General features: G+C 39.8%; 1 protein-coding gene and 1 long non-coding RNA gene across 5 annotated transcripts in view; one reads left to right on the top strand and one right to left on the bottom strand.

The window, feature by feature from the left end:
- The window catches only part of epn1a (epsin 1a), a 24369-nt gene extending 16114 nt beyond the window's left edge, over window positions 1-8255 (bottom strand). Inside the window, exons 1-3 of one of the 3 annotated variants that reach the window (XM_061775886.1) lie at window positions 7953-8255; window positions 948-1049; window positions 425-583 (exon numbers count right to left, since the gene is read on the bottom strand). In XM_061775886.1, the coding sequence (XP_061631870.1) occupies window positions 425-583; window positions 948-1016 (228 nt within the window). In that variant the 5' untranslated portion in view covers window positions 1017-1049; window positions 7953-8255. The remainder of the gene's footprint in view (window positions 1-424; window positions 584-947; window positions 1050-7952) is intronic. The other 2 variants (XM_061775884.1, XM_061775885.1) reach the window with 2 other exon arrangements.
- LOC133479231 (uncharacterized) lies at window positions 8245-15396 on the top strand. Of its 2 annotated transcripts, XR_009788877.1 has the most exons (3): window positions 8245-8319; window positions 10907-11058; window positions 11153-15396. It is a non-coding gene; the product is annotated as an uncharacterized LOC133479231 (long non-coding RNA). The 2 variants fall into 2 exon arrangements; XR_009788878.1 differs by lacking the exon at window positions 10907-11058 and having other exon boundaries at window positions 8253-8319.

The following is a 15396-nucleotide window of genomic DNA, read 5'->3' as shown; positions in this document are numbered from 1 at the left end:
TAACTTAAATGCTGTCAAGAAACCAATCAGAAGCTTCCAAAGACATGACATCATCTGCATTCAAATTTCTGACTTTGAAGAAAGTAATAAGTATATATATATATATATATATATATATATATATATATATATATATATATTTTTTTTTTTTCCCCCTGGTATTTAGGAAATATTTTGGGTAATCTAATTGACCTAAAACAGTAACGTTTAATCTGTATTCATCTTCATGTCTGACAGCCAGAAAAAAAAGTGCATGTATTTTTTCATATAGTATATGTAAATTTCTAATTTCAAATGTATTTGACACAATGGCTGATAATTGGGGCACAACATCTCTTAGAAGGGAAGCCAATATTTTTGGAAATATTAAATAAGCACAAAAAAAAATATTTGTAAACAATATTCAAGCATGGTAGTAAGGCACCTTGTACACGTGTCTCCAGTTCTTGCCGTGGTCATTGAGGCGCTTCCACACCATGCTCATGATTTCGGAGAAGGCCACAACATTGTAGGTCAGATCGGCTATCTCTGACATCAGAGAGCTGCTGGGGCCCCACGGGTCATTGGATGTCGCTTCTCTAACCTAAATGAGGGACAGATTTCAATGAAGTTCGATCCATCTGCTGTCAGTCATTTTGTGTCAAATTCAAGGTCTTCGCTGTTCTGAGCGTCAATGCAAACCATCAGAAAATAAGATGGAGGTAAATTAATGAAAGCCTAATGTGATTAGGTGAGGTCATGCAGCATACATATAATGAGGGGATTGAGGAAAAAAAGATTGCCTCAAATAAATATTAGATTACAGCAGACATTGTGCCATCGGTGCGGCGGGGAGACATGATGTGGGCCCTCTTAAATCATGTGCACAAAAGGGGATGTGGGTGTTTTAAAAAGTTTTAAAAAAGGAAGAAGGTGGAAATCATTGCCCAACAAACAGGAGATATAACCTTGATTTCAGCCTCTGAATAGTTGTGAACGATGTTCTTCACTTGTCGCCGTAGCGATGAGGTCGACATGGCAACCGTTGGGCCGTCGAGCTGTGTTGAAATCTGATGAGCGGTCGTGAAAAAACAAAAACAAAAAAAAAACAGATGAGTACACTTGATAGGGCTACAGCGATCAAATATTTTTAGAAACGAGAAACGATCTTTAACACTGAGCAGTTCATAGAGACAATATTACATCCCAAATACTACAAAAGGTTGGTTTGGCAAAATACGCACCCTTTAAAGTGTGAAATGATCCCAAACTTTGGGCATTCTGTCTTTTACACTCATTATTTCTGGCTTACCACCGCCAACTTATTTCTACACAATGTGATAAGTGAGTTTGCATTAACATTAGTCAGAGTGGAAAAATGATCACTGCGAAGATTCAAGGCAGAGATTTTGCATTTACATTTTTAAGAATGTAATTATTTATTTATTATTATCTGTTTCAGCCTTACAAGCGATATAGAAAATGGGGGGTGGATAGCAGATGCATGTTTTCTTTGCAAAAGGCCTTTCATCCAGCTGTGTTTCGTTAATTACATGACTGTTGTGTTCTTTAATTATTAGTTTATGTACCTTATAAGTAAGGCTGTAACGTTTCTGTATCAAAAATCACTCCTTCATGCTCCTCCTCTACATACAGCCACATTACCTCAAAGTGCTACCAAACTTAAACTTAACATCCATCCATCCATTTTCTGAGCCGCTTATCCTCACTAGGGTCGCGGGCGTGCTGGAGCCTATCCCAGCTATCATCGGGCAGGAGGCGGGGTACACCCTGAACTGGTTCCCAGCCAATCACAGGGCACATACAAACAAACAACCATTCACACTCACAATCACATCTACGGGCAATTTAGAGTTGTCAATTAACCTACCACGCATGTTTTTGGGATATGGGAGGAAACATTCCTTCATTGCCCGGGCGGTGTGTTTAGGATCATTGTCATTCTGAAAAACCCAGCCACATTTCATATTCAATGCCCTTGGTGATCGAAGGAGGTTTTTACTCAAAATCTCATGATACATGGCCCATTTATTCTTTCCTTTACACGGATCATTTGTCCTGGTTCCTTTGCAGAAAAATCTGATTCAAACAGCCCCAAAGCATGATGTTTCCACCCCCATGCTTCACAGTGCGTATGGTGTTCTTTGGATGCAACTCAGCATTCTTTCTCCTCCAAACACGACAAGTTGAGTTTTTACCAAAAAGTTATATTTTGGTTTCATCTGACCATTTGACATTGTCCCAATCCTCTTCTGGATCTTCCAAATGCTCTCAAGCAAACTTCAGACAGCCTGGACATGTACTGGCTTAAGCAGGGGGACACGTCTGGCACTGCACGATTTGAGTCCCTGGGGGCGTAGTGTGTTACTGATGGGAGCCTTTGTTACTTTGGTCCCAGCTCTCTGCAGGTCATTTACTAGGTCCCCCCATGTGGTTCTGTGATTTTTGCTCACCGTTCTTATGATTATTTTGACCCCACGGGTTGATATCTTGCGTGGAGCCCAAGATCGAGGGAGATTACCAGTAGTCTTGAATGTCTTCGATTTTCTATTAATTGCTCCCACAGTTGATTTCTTCACACCAAGCTGCTTACCTATTGCAGATTCAATCTTCCCAGCATTGGTGCAGGTCTACAATTTTGTTTCTGGTGTCCTTTGACAGCTCTTTGGTCTTGGCCATAGTGGAGTTTGGACTGTGACTGTTTGAGGTTGTGGACAGGTGTCTTTTATAATGATAACGAGTTCAAACAGGTGCCATTAATACAGGTAACGAGTGGAGGACAGAGGAGCCTCTTAAAGAATAATTTACAGGTCTGTAAGAGCCAGAAATCTTGCTTGTTTGTAGGTAACCAAATACTAATTTTCCACCATAATTTGCTAATACATTCTTTAAAAATCAGACATGGTGATTTTCTGGAAAAAATGAGGGGGAAAATGAGGGAAATGTTTTTTTGAGGTATACCTATGATGAAAATTACAGGCCTCTCTATTTTGTTATTTCATTTGTGGTTTGCAGCACAGATGGGAAGTCTGCTACGGTGTTAACATAATGTTTACATTGTTATTTTCCCAAACTCCACAGTGTCGTTTAGTTCTTGTTATATTTTAAACGATAGTTATTTTGTTAGAGAGAATTTTTTTTTTTACATAATTAGTTATTTAATTGTATTATTATTACTTATTTTATCATAAATCTTTTTTACAATCATGTATAATTAAGTGTCCGAAATAAATGGTCCAGTTTTTTTTTTTTAAATCACAAGCTCTCTTTTTTTTTTTTACCTCCCTGAATTGAATCGTATATCAAACAGTGGGTCAGAAATCGTGGTAAGTATCAAATTGTGACCTTGGTGTATCATTACAGCCCTACTTATAAGTCGATGCTATGGCAAAACAAGATGCAAAATAGTGAATTTGGGTCCCTCGAAGCAATTACAATTTCTAAATTGGGTCTTCAGTCAAAAAGGTTTGGGGAAATCTTGCATTATCTGTTGTCGTAATAAAGGGAGTAGGTCAGGGTCATGCACACCTGTAACACAAGAACAATGAAGAATCAGGGCCTCTCTTCTTGGTATTTGTGCTGATCTTTCGCTCTGATGCGCCACTTATTCACAGTGACCTGCGTCTTTGTTCTTCCCGTGGTAACATTGGATCGCAAAATCACAGACGCTGGGAGATGAACGCAGAGCAAGATATGACAAACAATACAAATAAATGACACTGTCACTTGGTGTTGACTGCTAAGTCACCCACAAAAACGCGCAAACACACACGCGCACAGGCAAAGCAGCAGATTCCAAAGTGCCCGTGATAAAATGAGGACAAAGCAGATATTCAGTAAGAAAACCACATGATTTGAAATTAACTAATAGCTCATGGGCAGAGAGAAAATATTTGTTTTATTTGCCTGGGTAAGCAAATAGACTTATTGATGTAAAATTCACAATCAGCAATGATAGAACTTGAATCAGCTGTTCTATACTAACTTTGAAAAATGCAACTGTGGCCAAAACTAGAATCTTAATGTAATTGCTAAATTCTCACAAAGAATGCAACTTTTATTCATGCGAAATAATTAAATTTTCTTGTAAAATTATGACCGTCTTGTTAAATTATGACTTCATTCTCATGCGATTACAACTTTTGTAATATTGTAACTTTTTCATATTTCCACATCACAACTTTTTGTAAAATGACTTTTCAATGAAAAGTTTTGACTTAATTCTTACAAAATGTTTTTTTCCTCTCATAAAATTACTATTTTTCTGTGTTCATCTTTCTTATTTTTCTTTATTACATGTCAGGCGGCATGGTGACCGACTGGTTAGAGCGTCAGCCTCACAGTTCTGAGGCCCGGGTTCAATCCCCGGCCCCGCCTGTGTGGAGTTTGCATGTTCTCCCCGTGCCTGCGTGGGTTTTCTCCGGGCACTCCGGTTTCCCCCCACATCCCAAAAACATGCATGAATTGGAGACTCTAAATTGTCCGTAGGTGTGAATGTGAGTGCGAATGGTTGTTTGTTTGTATGTGCCCTGCGATTGGCTGGCAACCAGTTCAGGGTGTACCCCGCCTCCTGCCCGATGATAGCTGGGATAGGCTCCAGCACGCCCGCGACCCTAGTGAGGAGAAGCGGCTCAGAAAATGGATGGATGGATGGATGGATATTACATGCCAATAAAATGTTAAACTACTCTTTAGCTTCTTCAGTTTTCAGTACAGATGCTTTAAAACTGGCACTTTTAAAACAAAATATCTTTATAATAATCGAGCTTGGACGATATGAAAAAAATATTTTTTTTGTCATATCAGTCAGCTCTATCTGCGAGTATTGTTCTATTGTCTGTCTACATGAGTTGCTTAAACGTTTGTGTGGGTCTTACAGGGCTAAAGGCTAATAACACTGACAATAATGCTAGTTTTGTTAGCCCGTCTATGGCAGTTTTCATTGCGTGTTAGCATTAAGCTAGAAGACTTTGGACAAAGGTATGTGGTGTTTGATTAAATACAAACGTAATTGTTTTTTAGTTTTCCAGTAAACTTTAACTGGGCATGGCAATAAACAGCTTGACAGGTCTGTTTTTGAAGAATTGTTCACTATCTGCCAAACAGCTGCTTGTTGTGAAGGACGCTGCCGCCATCTAGCACTTGTACCACAAATTTTTGCTTGCAACTCAAGAAAATAAAAAAGCATGAGCGGCAAAAAACTTGGAAAAACTCAAATAGTTCAGGTCAAACCTAAGTCAAGCTACCACTCTATATATTTTCTTGGTCCACAAAACTGGACATTTTCCCAACTCAAGAGTTCAAAGTACAGCGCGTACTTCAACACACCCACAACTGCCTACTATGTCAGCCAGTAAGTAAGTGGCCCTGCCCACATGTCAACCATCTCACAGCTCCTGTAGCACTTCTCGGATTATTACATTGATGACTATATCAAGACACAACAGTGTCAGCAACGTGCACAGTTTGAACTACAAAACATAGATACAACCGCAGATGTTTATTCAAACTACTTGAAAACCGTATCCGCGTAAATAATCACTTACTGTGCGCATCAACAATCCGGCTCATTTGATTTTAAAAGAATATCTAAACCTGCACACCTACATACAAGTCAAGGGGTTGTGTAACAAACCAGGACTCAGCCATTGCGTCAGTTAGCCAGTGCTGAGTCTCAAAGTTCAGACAAGCCAACTGATAAGGGAATATACAGTACATGTCTTTTGAAGCCTGGGTTTCCCTCGTGTTTCTCTTGAAAGTTATATGGTGTCCACAAAGCTTCTTTACAATTAAATGTACGAGAAAAGCAATTGATGCTTAGCAGATCTGTATATTTCTGGTGCTCTGTTGATGAAATAGGTACTGTTAAGTAAAGCCTTAAAATTGGCTACTCCTCAAGAAAAGGCAGAATGTGTGTCATTGTGGTTTACTGAAAAAAAGAATCGGATACACGGACTTAGTGAAACTACAGGATATGGAAGACATCCACTGTCACGTGCCAATCCGTGCATGGCACAAGAAATGTATGGAGACAAGGACTGTGTAAACCACTGTACACTGTGCCTTTTCTTAAGGAGTAGACCTTTTTTATTTAACAGAACCTACTTCACCAACAGGGTACCTGAAATACACAAATTTTGTTGAGAACTAACTCCTCATATTACATAATTGCCCCTGCATTTGGTTCTTATAATTTTTATGGTTAGTTTTCATCTTTCGTCAGCCACATAAAATGATGCGGAAGGCCAGGTATGGAGAGATCATCAGGTGTGCAGCGGGAAACTATACAATTTCATTTAGTTGATCTGAAAATGATTATTCATTACAACAAATTACTTCCACCCTCCCCCCCATTTATGCCAGTGACATACAATGACAGGCAGAACAATTAGATGCTCTTCTACAAGATCGTAGGAGGTCCAATTAACCTCTGTATCCACCTGTTGCCTTCAATACAACAGAATTATAATAATAATAATTTGTCACCTTGCGCATTCATCGGGAGCATTTTGAATGTTTATTTGTGAACTCATAGCAAAGTACAAAAATGGTGGATCAACCTTCTGAACCTCTCCTCCATCTCCCCTCAAGTGTCTTCTGAAAAGGTAAAATGTTTATTGTTCATTTAGCCATTTCACTGGTCATTTATACTTTTTTTTGTCTGTATGTTAACGTAGGGGTGGGTAAAAATATAGTACCAAAATAATAATAATAAAATAAGTTGTCAAACTTTAATTGCTCTGCGTTTAATCATCCATCCATTTTCTGAGCCGCTTCTCCTCACTAGGGTCGCAGGCGTGCTGGAGCCTATCCCAGCTATCATCGGGCAGGAGGCGGGGTACACCCTGAACTGGTTGCCAGCCAATCGCAGGGCACATACAAACAGACAACCATTCACACTCACATTCACACCTACGGACAATTTAGAGGTGTCAATTAACCTACCATGCATGTTTTGGGATGTGGTAGGAAACCGGAGTGCCCGGAGAAAACCCCACGCAGGCACGGGGAAAACATGCAAACTCCACACAGGCGGGACCGGGGATTGAACCCTGGTCCTCAGAACTGTGAGGCTGACGCTCTAACCAGACACCCACCGTGCCGCCGCGTTTAATCATGTATTTATATATATATATATATATATATATATATGTTTTTTTTTTGTTCACCATATTCACAAGTACGTTACTGTGTAAATTATCTTGTTTCTTGCGATATTATTGGGTGCCTGAAACAGATGGATGTACATCATTTCCTACGGGAAATATTGCTTCGGTTTTCATGCGATTTGGGTTCTGTCAGGCTTTTTGGAAAGGATTCATCACGACAACCAAGGTTCAACTGTATACACAATGTCTGAGGAGTTTGGTTCTTGACCTGCCCGTGTGCCTTGAGGTAACTTCTGTTCTAAATTGGCGCTGTATAAATAAAAGGCTTGTTAAGAGGGGAATGTGCCACCGAAACAATATCAACAGATCCTCGCTACACTTAACGAAGTGAAACCACAAAGGTCAGTTGAGAATAGAAAGCCTTTCTTGTCATTGTGTGGTGCAGATACAACGAAATGTTGGAAGACGCAAATTTGATAAGGAGCAGCCTCCATCCAGTAAAGTAGCCTGCCCGACACGCCTACCAACTTAGCATTTGACGTGCTAACTCAGCTAAAGCCTGATAAGCCCGGACGGCTACACCAGTCAAACACTCTACAAATGAATATCTTTAATACATTCCAATGTATTTTTAACTGTCCCGTCCGTTGTGTACCTGAGCTAGTCGAAGCAGTTGGCTAGTACTTTGCCCCAAAGCTTTGAGTTGGGAGTCTGGGTAAAGTATAAACAAGCGACCCGATGTCTTAGCACGAACAAGCTCAGACTTATATTCAAACATGCAGCTAAGCCCTCTTGATAACATTCAACCACAACGGGTGATAAAAATGAGTGTTCGTTACCTACCAGTGAGTGGTCAAAGGTATCACTTGCTTGCTTGCAGCTAGGAGAGATTAGCTAGCCAGGCTAGCTGATGTTAGTTGGCCAGTAGGACTGCGAAACGGCTCGAGATTGAACTGCGGGGGGCATGTCCGGCTTTCGGAGCACGGCCGAGTGTGACGCGGTCACATGAAAAAACAAAAGGTGGGCCACATTGGGAACGAGAGAATATCCCAATGGGATCGTGTGGACTGACCCTGGTGTATCCTGAACACACAAGCCAGGAGGAGGAGATGGCCGAGTTTCCGCTTCCGCTCCAGACGACAGCCGCACCCCCACCTCCCGCCACCTTTGTTTTCCTCACGCGCGCATACGCTCACAGCCGAGAAGGCAAGTACGTACGTTCTTACTTCACATCACTTACAACAACGTCAATAAACTACACAAACGACAAGATGTAGATACAGACACAGTTGTTTAACGGAATTCTTATATAATTGAGAACAACTTCCATCAACTGTCATGTTATTGCGTCCATGTCTGTCTGTCTGTCTATCTATCTATCTATCTATCTATCTATCTATCTATCTATCTATCTATCTATCTATCTATCTATCTATCTATCTATCTATCTATCTCCAAATTGTAGTAGTAGAACTAGCAGTCGAAATAGTAGTGTTGGTAAAAGTAGTAGAAATTGCAGTCATAGAAATATTATTGCTGTAATAGAAAGTATTAGTAAAAGTGCAAATAGTAGTAGAAGTAGTAAAATAAGTAGTCTAACTTATCGTTAATAGTGCTAGTGGTACAAGTAAATTTTTTCCCCCAATTTCTTTCAAATTTATTTTGTGTAATTTTTTCCCATTTATTCTTTTTTTCATTTTTTTCCTTCTTTTTTGGGGGGTACACTTCATAGCGGTTGATCCCCGCTTATTCAAGATTTTTTTTTTAGGTTGGCATTTTTTCAATGCAATTACTGTATAATGGGCATCAATTATCAACAGATTTTCACTATTTGTGGTCTGGCCCGGTCCTTATCCCCTATGAATAATGGGGGTCCACTGTATATAGTAGTGACAGAAGTACGGTAATAGAAATTGTTGCCAGATAAATAGTATTGAAGGTACTAGAAATAGCAATAGATTAGAAGTAAGTAGAAATAGTACAAGTAGGGTTATTCTATTAAATTTATTTCTATTCTATTCTATTGTACCTAATTTTATACTGGTAAGAAGGAATTAATATGTATATTATTGTGTTGTGGGTTGTACTAGTGTATAGAAAATGTTATATTTGTCATTAGTGTAAAAATTTTGACATATTTAAAAAATATATTTGGATTTTCTAAATCAGTGATTCTCACAATGAGGTACTAGTACCACAAATGGTACTAATGGCCCCCTCTTGTGGTATGCGAAAGAATCACTGCCTAAACACAGTTCAGTTGTATTTAACTTTTATGTGCAATTCCTGCATTTAATGTTTAAGAAGTGTTTGCTTTTAAGTTATTATTTGGGTACATCCATCCATCCATTTTCCATACCGTTTATCCTCACTAGGGTCGCGGGCGTGCTGGAGCCTATCCAAGCTATCTTCGGGCGAGAGGCGGGGTATACCCTGAACCGGTCGCCAGCCAATCGCAGGGCACATAGAAACAAACAATCATTCACACTCACATTCAGACCTAAGGGCAATTCAGAGTTTTTGTGATGTAGGAGGAAACCGGAGTACCTGGAGAAAACCTGCACAGGCATGGGGAGAACATGCAAACTCCACACAGTTTTGAACCCGGGTCCTCAGAACTGTGAGGCCGATGTGCTAACCAGTCACCCACTTTTGTTTTAAATTTTCCTATATTTTAGCACTGTGTTTATGTTCAAACTGTGCATAATGTTGCAGTGAGTGACTTACAATAATATTAAAACCTATTTTAATGTTGGTCAACAGGGTTAGGGTTGGAACTTGGAGAGCAGAGTATTTTTTTTAGGTGGTATTTGGTGTAAAAAAAAAAAAAAAAAAAAAGTTTGAGAAACACATTTCTATATGACCCAAACAACAATGTATATATATGTATACAAAATACTGTATACTGTAATGAAATTATAACAATGTAATAATGTATACTTGAAACAGTATGATGGCGTGCAGTTTACACCGCAAATTGATGCACAAAAATATGGCACAATAGTTTCTCTTTTTGCACTTCCAAGGTTAGCCCTAACCCTCCCGTGCTTGTTGTTGTCAACAACCTCAACATTTATTCACACGCACAAACCAATGTTTACCAAAGCTTTAGAGCATGATTCGACAGAACGCCGGCATCTTTACATATAACAACCGTTAGTGCTAGCATTAGCTTGCTAAGCTACATAACGGTTTGTTGCCTGCTTGCGAGCCGTATTCTATTAAAAGTACGTGAACATAGCTCAAGCAATCCTTGAATGAACGTCCTCTCCCGACCACTGCGTGTTTTTCCTGATTTTGTTCCTTTTCCCCCCGACACAATACATTGGTGCGTTACGTTGTTGTTGTCGTCACCATGGTAACGGGTGTACCCGGTCTCGTTGAGCGGTGATACATTTTCTCAATCTGCTTCTCCGACAATGTTTGATTTAACAAGGTAAAGCCCAGTGATCGTAAAAGACGGGATACGGTGGTATCAGAATACATGTTGTGTAGTGTTGCCACTGTCTAACCAAAATACGGCAAGATTTTATGGTAGTACTGTGACATAGTGCAATTGTAAAAGACCACATTTGTCTTGTAGTCTGATCCAGGAATTATGTTAAATGAGATCCCTTATCTTTTTGCCTTAAAGGTCATTCACTGCCATCGGCTGCCTCGTTCATGTCAGAGCGCACAATACTAATTGCAGAAAACGCCAGACACCCCAAACAATACTAAATTTTTATTTTTTTTTTGGTGACAGTTTAACCTTGGTGGAGGTGCATTACACAGTGTTGTCTTTTTCACACATGCAGGCATGCTGACTATCTACCTACTCATTGTGAGCGATACTGAGCAGTCCTACGTGTGACGGGTTGTGTTGTAGCATGAGCCATCCACATAGAGGCATCCTCGGACTAACTGTATGCGCACAGTCATTTGTCTGTGGATCCATAAATACTATATCGTAAGCCCCATAGATAAAAACAACACAGGAACAGCTGTCATGCGTGTTCCCATGTTCCCCTTTTAACCTGCATGTGTCTCTCTTATCCCTTCAGGTATCCACGGAGAAGAACGACAGAAGAAAACACTGCAGCGTGACCTGTGCAAAAAGATAGTATGCTAATGCACAGTGACACTGCTTTGGAAATATTAATCTCGTGGAGATAAACCCCAAAAATGCAGGCGATTATCGCTGTCACAAAAGGCCATTGTGACAGGTGTTGTGTTATGTCACAAAGCCAAACTTTATTTTCCCCAGCCATCATTTCATCCAAACAATGTGGGTATTCTCAAATTAATTGGAAAAATATAACTCTTGATATCCTCTTGTTGGCATTTGAATCAGCTCATGTCTAAATCAGCAATCCCCAACCTCTTCTAAGGCACTGCACTATTTTAGTGTTCTTGCATCCCCAAAAGTAATATCTTATTTGAAGATAAATGCAATGTTATACTAGATTTTAGAAGAAAACAACATTTTTGAATGTACTGTATTTTCACATTAAATTAAAAATGTCTCCCAAAATATTTGAAACACATCTTCTAAAACTATAACCAAGTGCCAGTAATATATTATCTATTCGACAAATTTGTTGCTTTAAGTTACACAATAAGATGCATATTTGCTAAGTATGAGTACACTTCCACTTGCTTTAGAAGGGGAGTCACCACTAAACATTTTAAAAAATGTGTACTTTATATGGTTAGGTTTATGATTATCAATGATGACACATGATGGTGTTGGCATCAATGGTGACTCTCTGATCTTCTCTGATCAGTTCCTAAACCCTAGCACTATTCCCAGGATTAACTGCTGGAAATGGTCTGCCGATCCTTGGCTAGTCACAGAGGTCACTCAAAGCAGGCTCTTGTTCTTAAGCTTTGATCCTGGACACCCACTTTTTGACTATGCTGTTGCCTATTGCAGCTTCCCCATATATTGTAACCTTTTGAAAATGTTTAGTGGTGGTTCCCCTTTCAAAGCAAGAAATTCAGTCACAACTCTCTGCCTCTGACGGGCATCCAGCAATGACCTCATTTCCAAAATGGCTGACAGTAAGAGGACAGGCTGAAACAAAACTTTAAAAAAAGCGTTAAACAAGTATTTAAACTACAAACTGTAAACATTTCAGAAAATAAAATTCAATTATTAGTAGGTTAAATTTTATTGGGCTCATTACCTTTTGACTGCCCCTCGTACATCTGAGCCGTAGTACTTGCCCAGTGATTCTTTCACGTACCACTAGAGAAAGTATGTGTACCACTAGTGGCACCACATAAGAATCACTGCTATACATAACATATGGGGGGTAAAAAGAAAAAAATAAAGGGGTAAAAAGGCAATTGTTTTTGAAAAACTAAATAACATTGACAATTCATCCATCCATCCATCCATCCATTTTCTGAGCCGCTTATACGCACAAGGGTCGCGGGAGTGCTGGAGCCTATCCCAGCTACATTGACAATTGTGATGCTCTAAACACAACTTTTGAATAGTAAACTTCCTTTTATTCATTAATTTATTTTCCGTACCGCTTATCCTCACTAGGGTCGCGGGCATGCTGGAGCCTATCCCAGCTAACTGTGGGCGAGACGTGGGGTACACCTTGAACTGGTCGCCAGCCAATCGCAGGGCACATCTAAAAAAACAACCATTTGCGGGCACGGGCAATTTAGAGTCTTCAATTAACCTTCCATGCATGTTTTTGGGATGTGGGAGGAAACCGGAGTACCCGGAGAAAACCCACGCAGGTACGGGGAGAACATACAAACTCCACACAGGCGAGGCCGGATTTGAACCCGGGTTCTAAGAACTGTGAGGCAGATGTGCTGAACAGTCGTCCACTGTGCCGCCTAAACTGGCTTTTATTCCTTGAATAATTGTATACACGTGACAATGGAATAGTGTAAAAGATAAAAAATAAAACATACAAAAATGTTCAAATGAAACGAAAAAAGACAAACAGTACTTGTGTAACAGCTGGATTATAGCTCGATTGATCATGCCTGAAACCCACTTTGCAATTAACCCACACCTAATTCGGTAAGGGAATCAAAATGCTGGGCACAACATAACATGGGTTGAACATTTTCATTAGGCGAACAAACCACACATCTTCGACCACAAAAAATAGTAGCAAATCTTTAATAATGCCGTTTATCCTAAGTGCCACGATAGGTGAGTTCAAAAGCATTCTCAATTGACACTTGTTGTTTCGCTTAGGTTACCTTTTGGTGTCGCTCAACTGTTGTGTGTCAAGCAAGCGTTATATAAGTATGCAAACAGAACCTTGGTCATATTGCTTGTGTTTCCTTAAAAAGTATGGGATGTATTATAAGGCAAGCAATGTTTCACACGGTAAAATGTTTGTAAACACTTTTCAACAGTTTCTCTCCCTCTTCGTTATATTTATAATCAAAAGTGAAATTAATCCGCACCAGAGATTTGAATGAAGCCAGTGCTTCTTCAAAATTTGGTCTCAAATCCACCACTTGTGCTAATAGTGGTTTTACATTATACTGCACTTTGAAGCTGGATACAGTTACGACTGTGTGTGGGTGAATGCGCAACAGGCTCGCGCGCACACACACACACATCAATGAACAATGAATTGCCAAACCCCAAAAAAACTGTCCATAAGGGCGTATTGTCCCGTGCAGAGCATACCGAACGGTCCTCGGTACTGTCCCCAGTATCAATTGTTTCTAGTACTTGCAATGTGATAGTGGTGGTATTATGAGATGGATTAAGTCCCCACTGAGGGGCCAGGTAACAAACGTGCGGCCTGCCACTGAATATATTTATTCCACGGCTTATGTTATGAAAATATCATAACTTTTGAATTGGATATCATCAAACTGTGCCCAGCCATCATTTCCCACTTGACAGCTCTTCAAAATCCATAGTTGTAACCAAAAGCATTCATTATGTAACCGGTGGCATCTCGGTGAGTGACTCGCACTTTCCACGAATAACCGTGTCACTTCAACATGTTTGCACGCATTTTGTATGTGTGTGTGCCTCACATTAGCAAATGCCGGCGACCTTGCGACGAAGGCTGTGTTTTGGATGATGGAGTGGACCGAGGTTGCCACAGCAGGGGCTGACGGACCCCTATGGAGTGACTACAAACTGCCTCGTACGTGTCCCAAAACACAGCAGGGGGTGAGCTGGGGTGGGCGCGGGTGGTCAGTAACCTGAGCACGGCTCAGCCGTTGTTATAGCAGCCTGTGTTTGTGTTACATAACGCTGGCTTTAGCAATAATAGTCCAGTAGTATGTACTACCAGGGGGAAATCTAACGGCGTCAACAGAAAGAGGAGGAGGGTGTTGAGGTGATGGGAGATGAGGAGGTCGGACCTACAGATGGTGCTAAGTAGGAAGAACAGCTGGCATGTAGACGCTAAAGTTTGGATGGAGGCTGTTTTTAATTTTTTTTTTTAATGAAATAATGTTTCATTTAAACTCTTTGCTATGTCAGATTATTGACATCTCATAATGTGCTCTAGGAAAGAGATATAGTAGATATTATGGATGGGCATCATATTTGATTTGCAATCAATCATTAAGAATTATGATAATTGCGCGGTATTGTTTTCTGATTATCAATTACAAAGTTAACTAATTATAATAATGGTGGGGGACAGTCCCTCACCAGTTGGTGCTGTATATAAACATGTATACTTTGTATTTTATATTTAATAGAGAATAGTTGTTCAATAGTTGTTCAATTGTGAAATTGTGTATAGGGTTTGAAGTAGTATGTGAGTGTCTGGCACCTTTTGCATTCTGTTATCTGTCTGTCTTTGTTTTTAGTACAGATTTCTTATTTACGACAGAAGAGTTATTCAATTTCGAAATCAATGTATGAAATGAAAAGCTGTTTTTGGACAAATTCCCTTAGTGTCTGTGTGACTTCCTGTTAGCGGTTCTGTGGCAATGTTTTTATTGCTTGGACTACCAAGTTTATATTTAATACAGAGCAGTGTTTCAGTTGTGAAGAGAATGTGCTGCATATAAACTGTATCGTAGTACTTATAGTGTTTTGGGAGAAATTCCAGTTACAGTAAGAGCAAGGTGTCAGCGTCGCTGTTTTTCTTCGTTTCTGATTTTATACTGTATTCAATACAGAATCGTGATTAAATTGTGAAACGAATGTGTTCAATTGTCTCCTCATACTTATAGTGTTATTTTCGGGAGAAATTATAGCCGCAGTATAAGAGCAAGAGGCCTGCGTCCCTGCTGTTCCTTTTTTCTGATATCATATTGAATAACGATGGATTAAAATGATATGAAATGA

This window comes from Phyllopteryx taeniolatus, chromosome 6, assembly GCF_024500385.1.
Source record: "Phyllopteryx taeniolatus isolate TA_2022b chromosome 6, UOR_Ptae_1.2, whole genome shotgun sequence".
NCBI classification, from domain to species: domain Eukaryota; kingdom Metazoa; phylum Chordata; class Actinopteri; order Syngnathiformes; family Syngnathidae; genus Phyllopteryx; species Phyllopteryx taeniolatus.
Note: the sequence above shows the minus strand (reverse complement) of the source record. Positions and strands in the feature narration are given on the sequence as shown.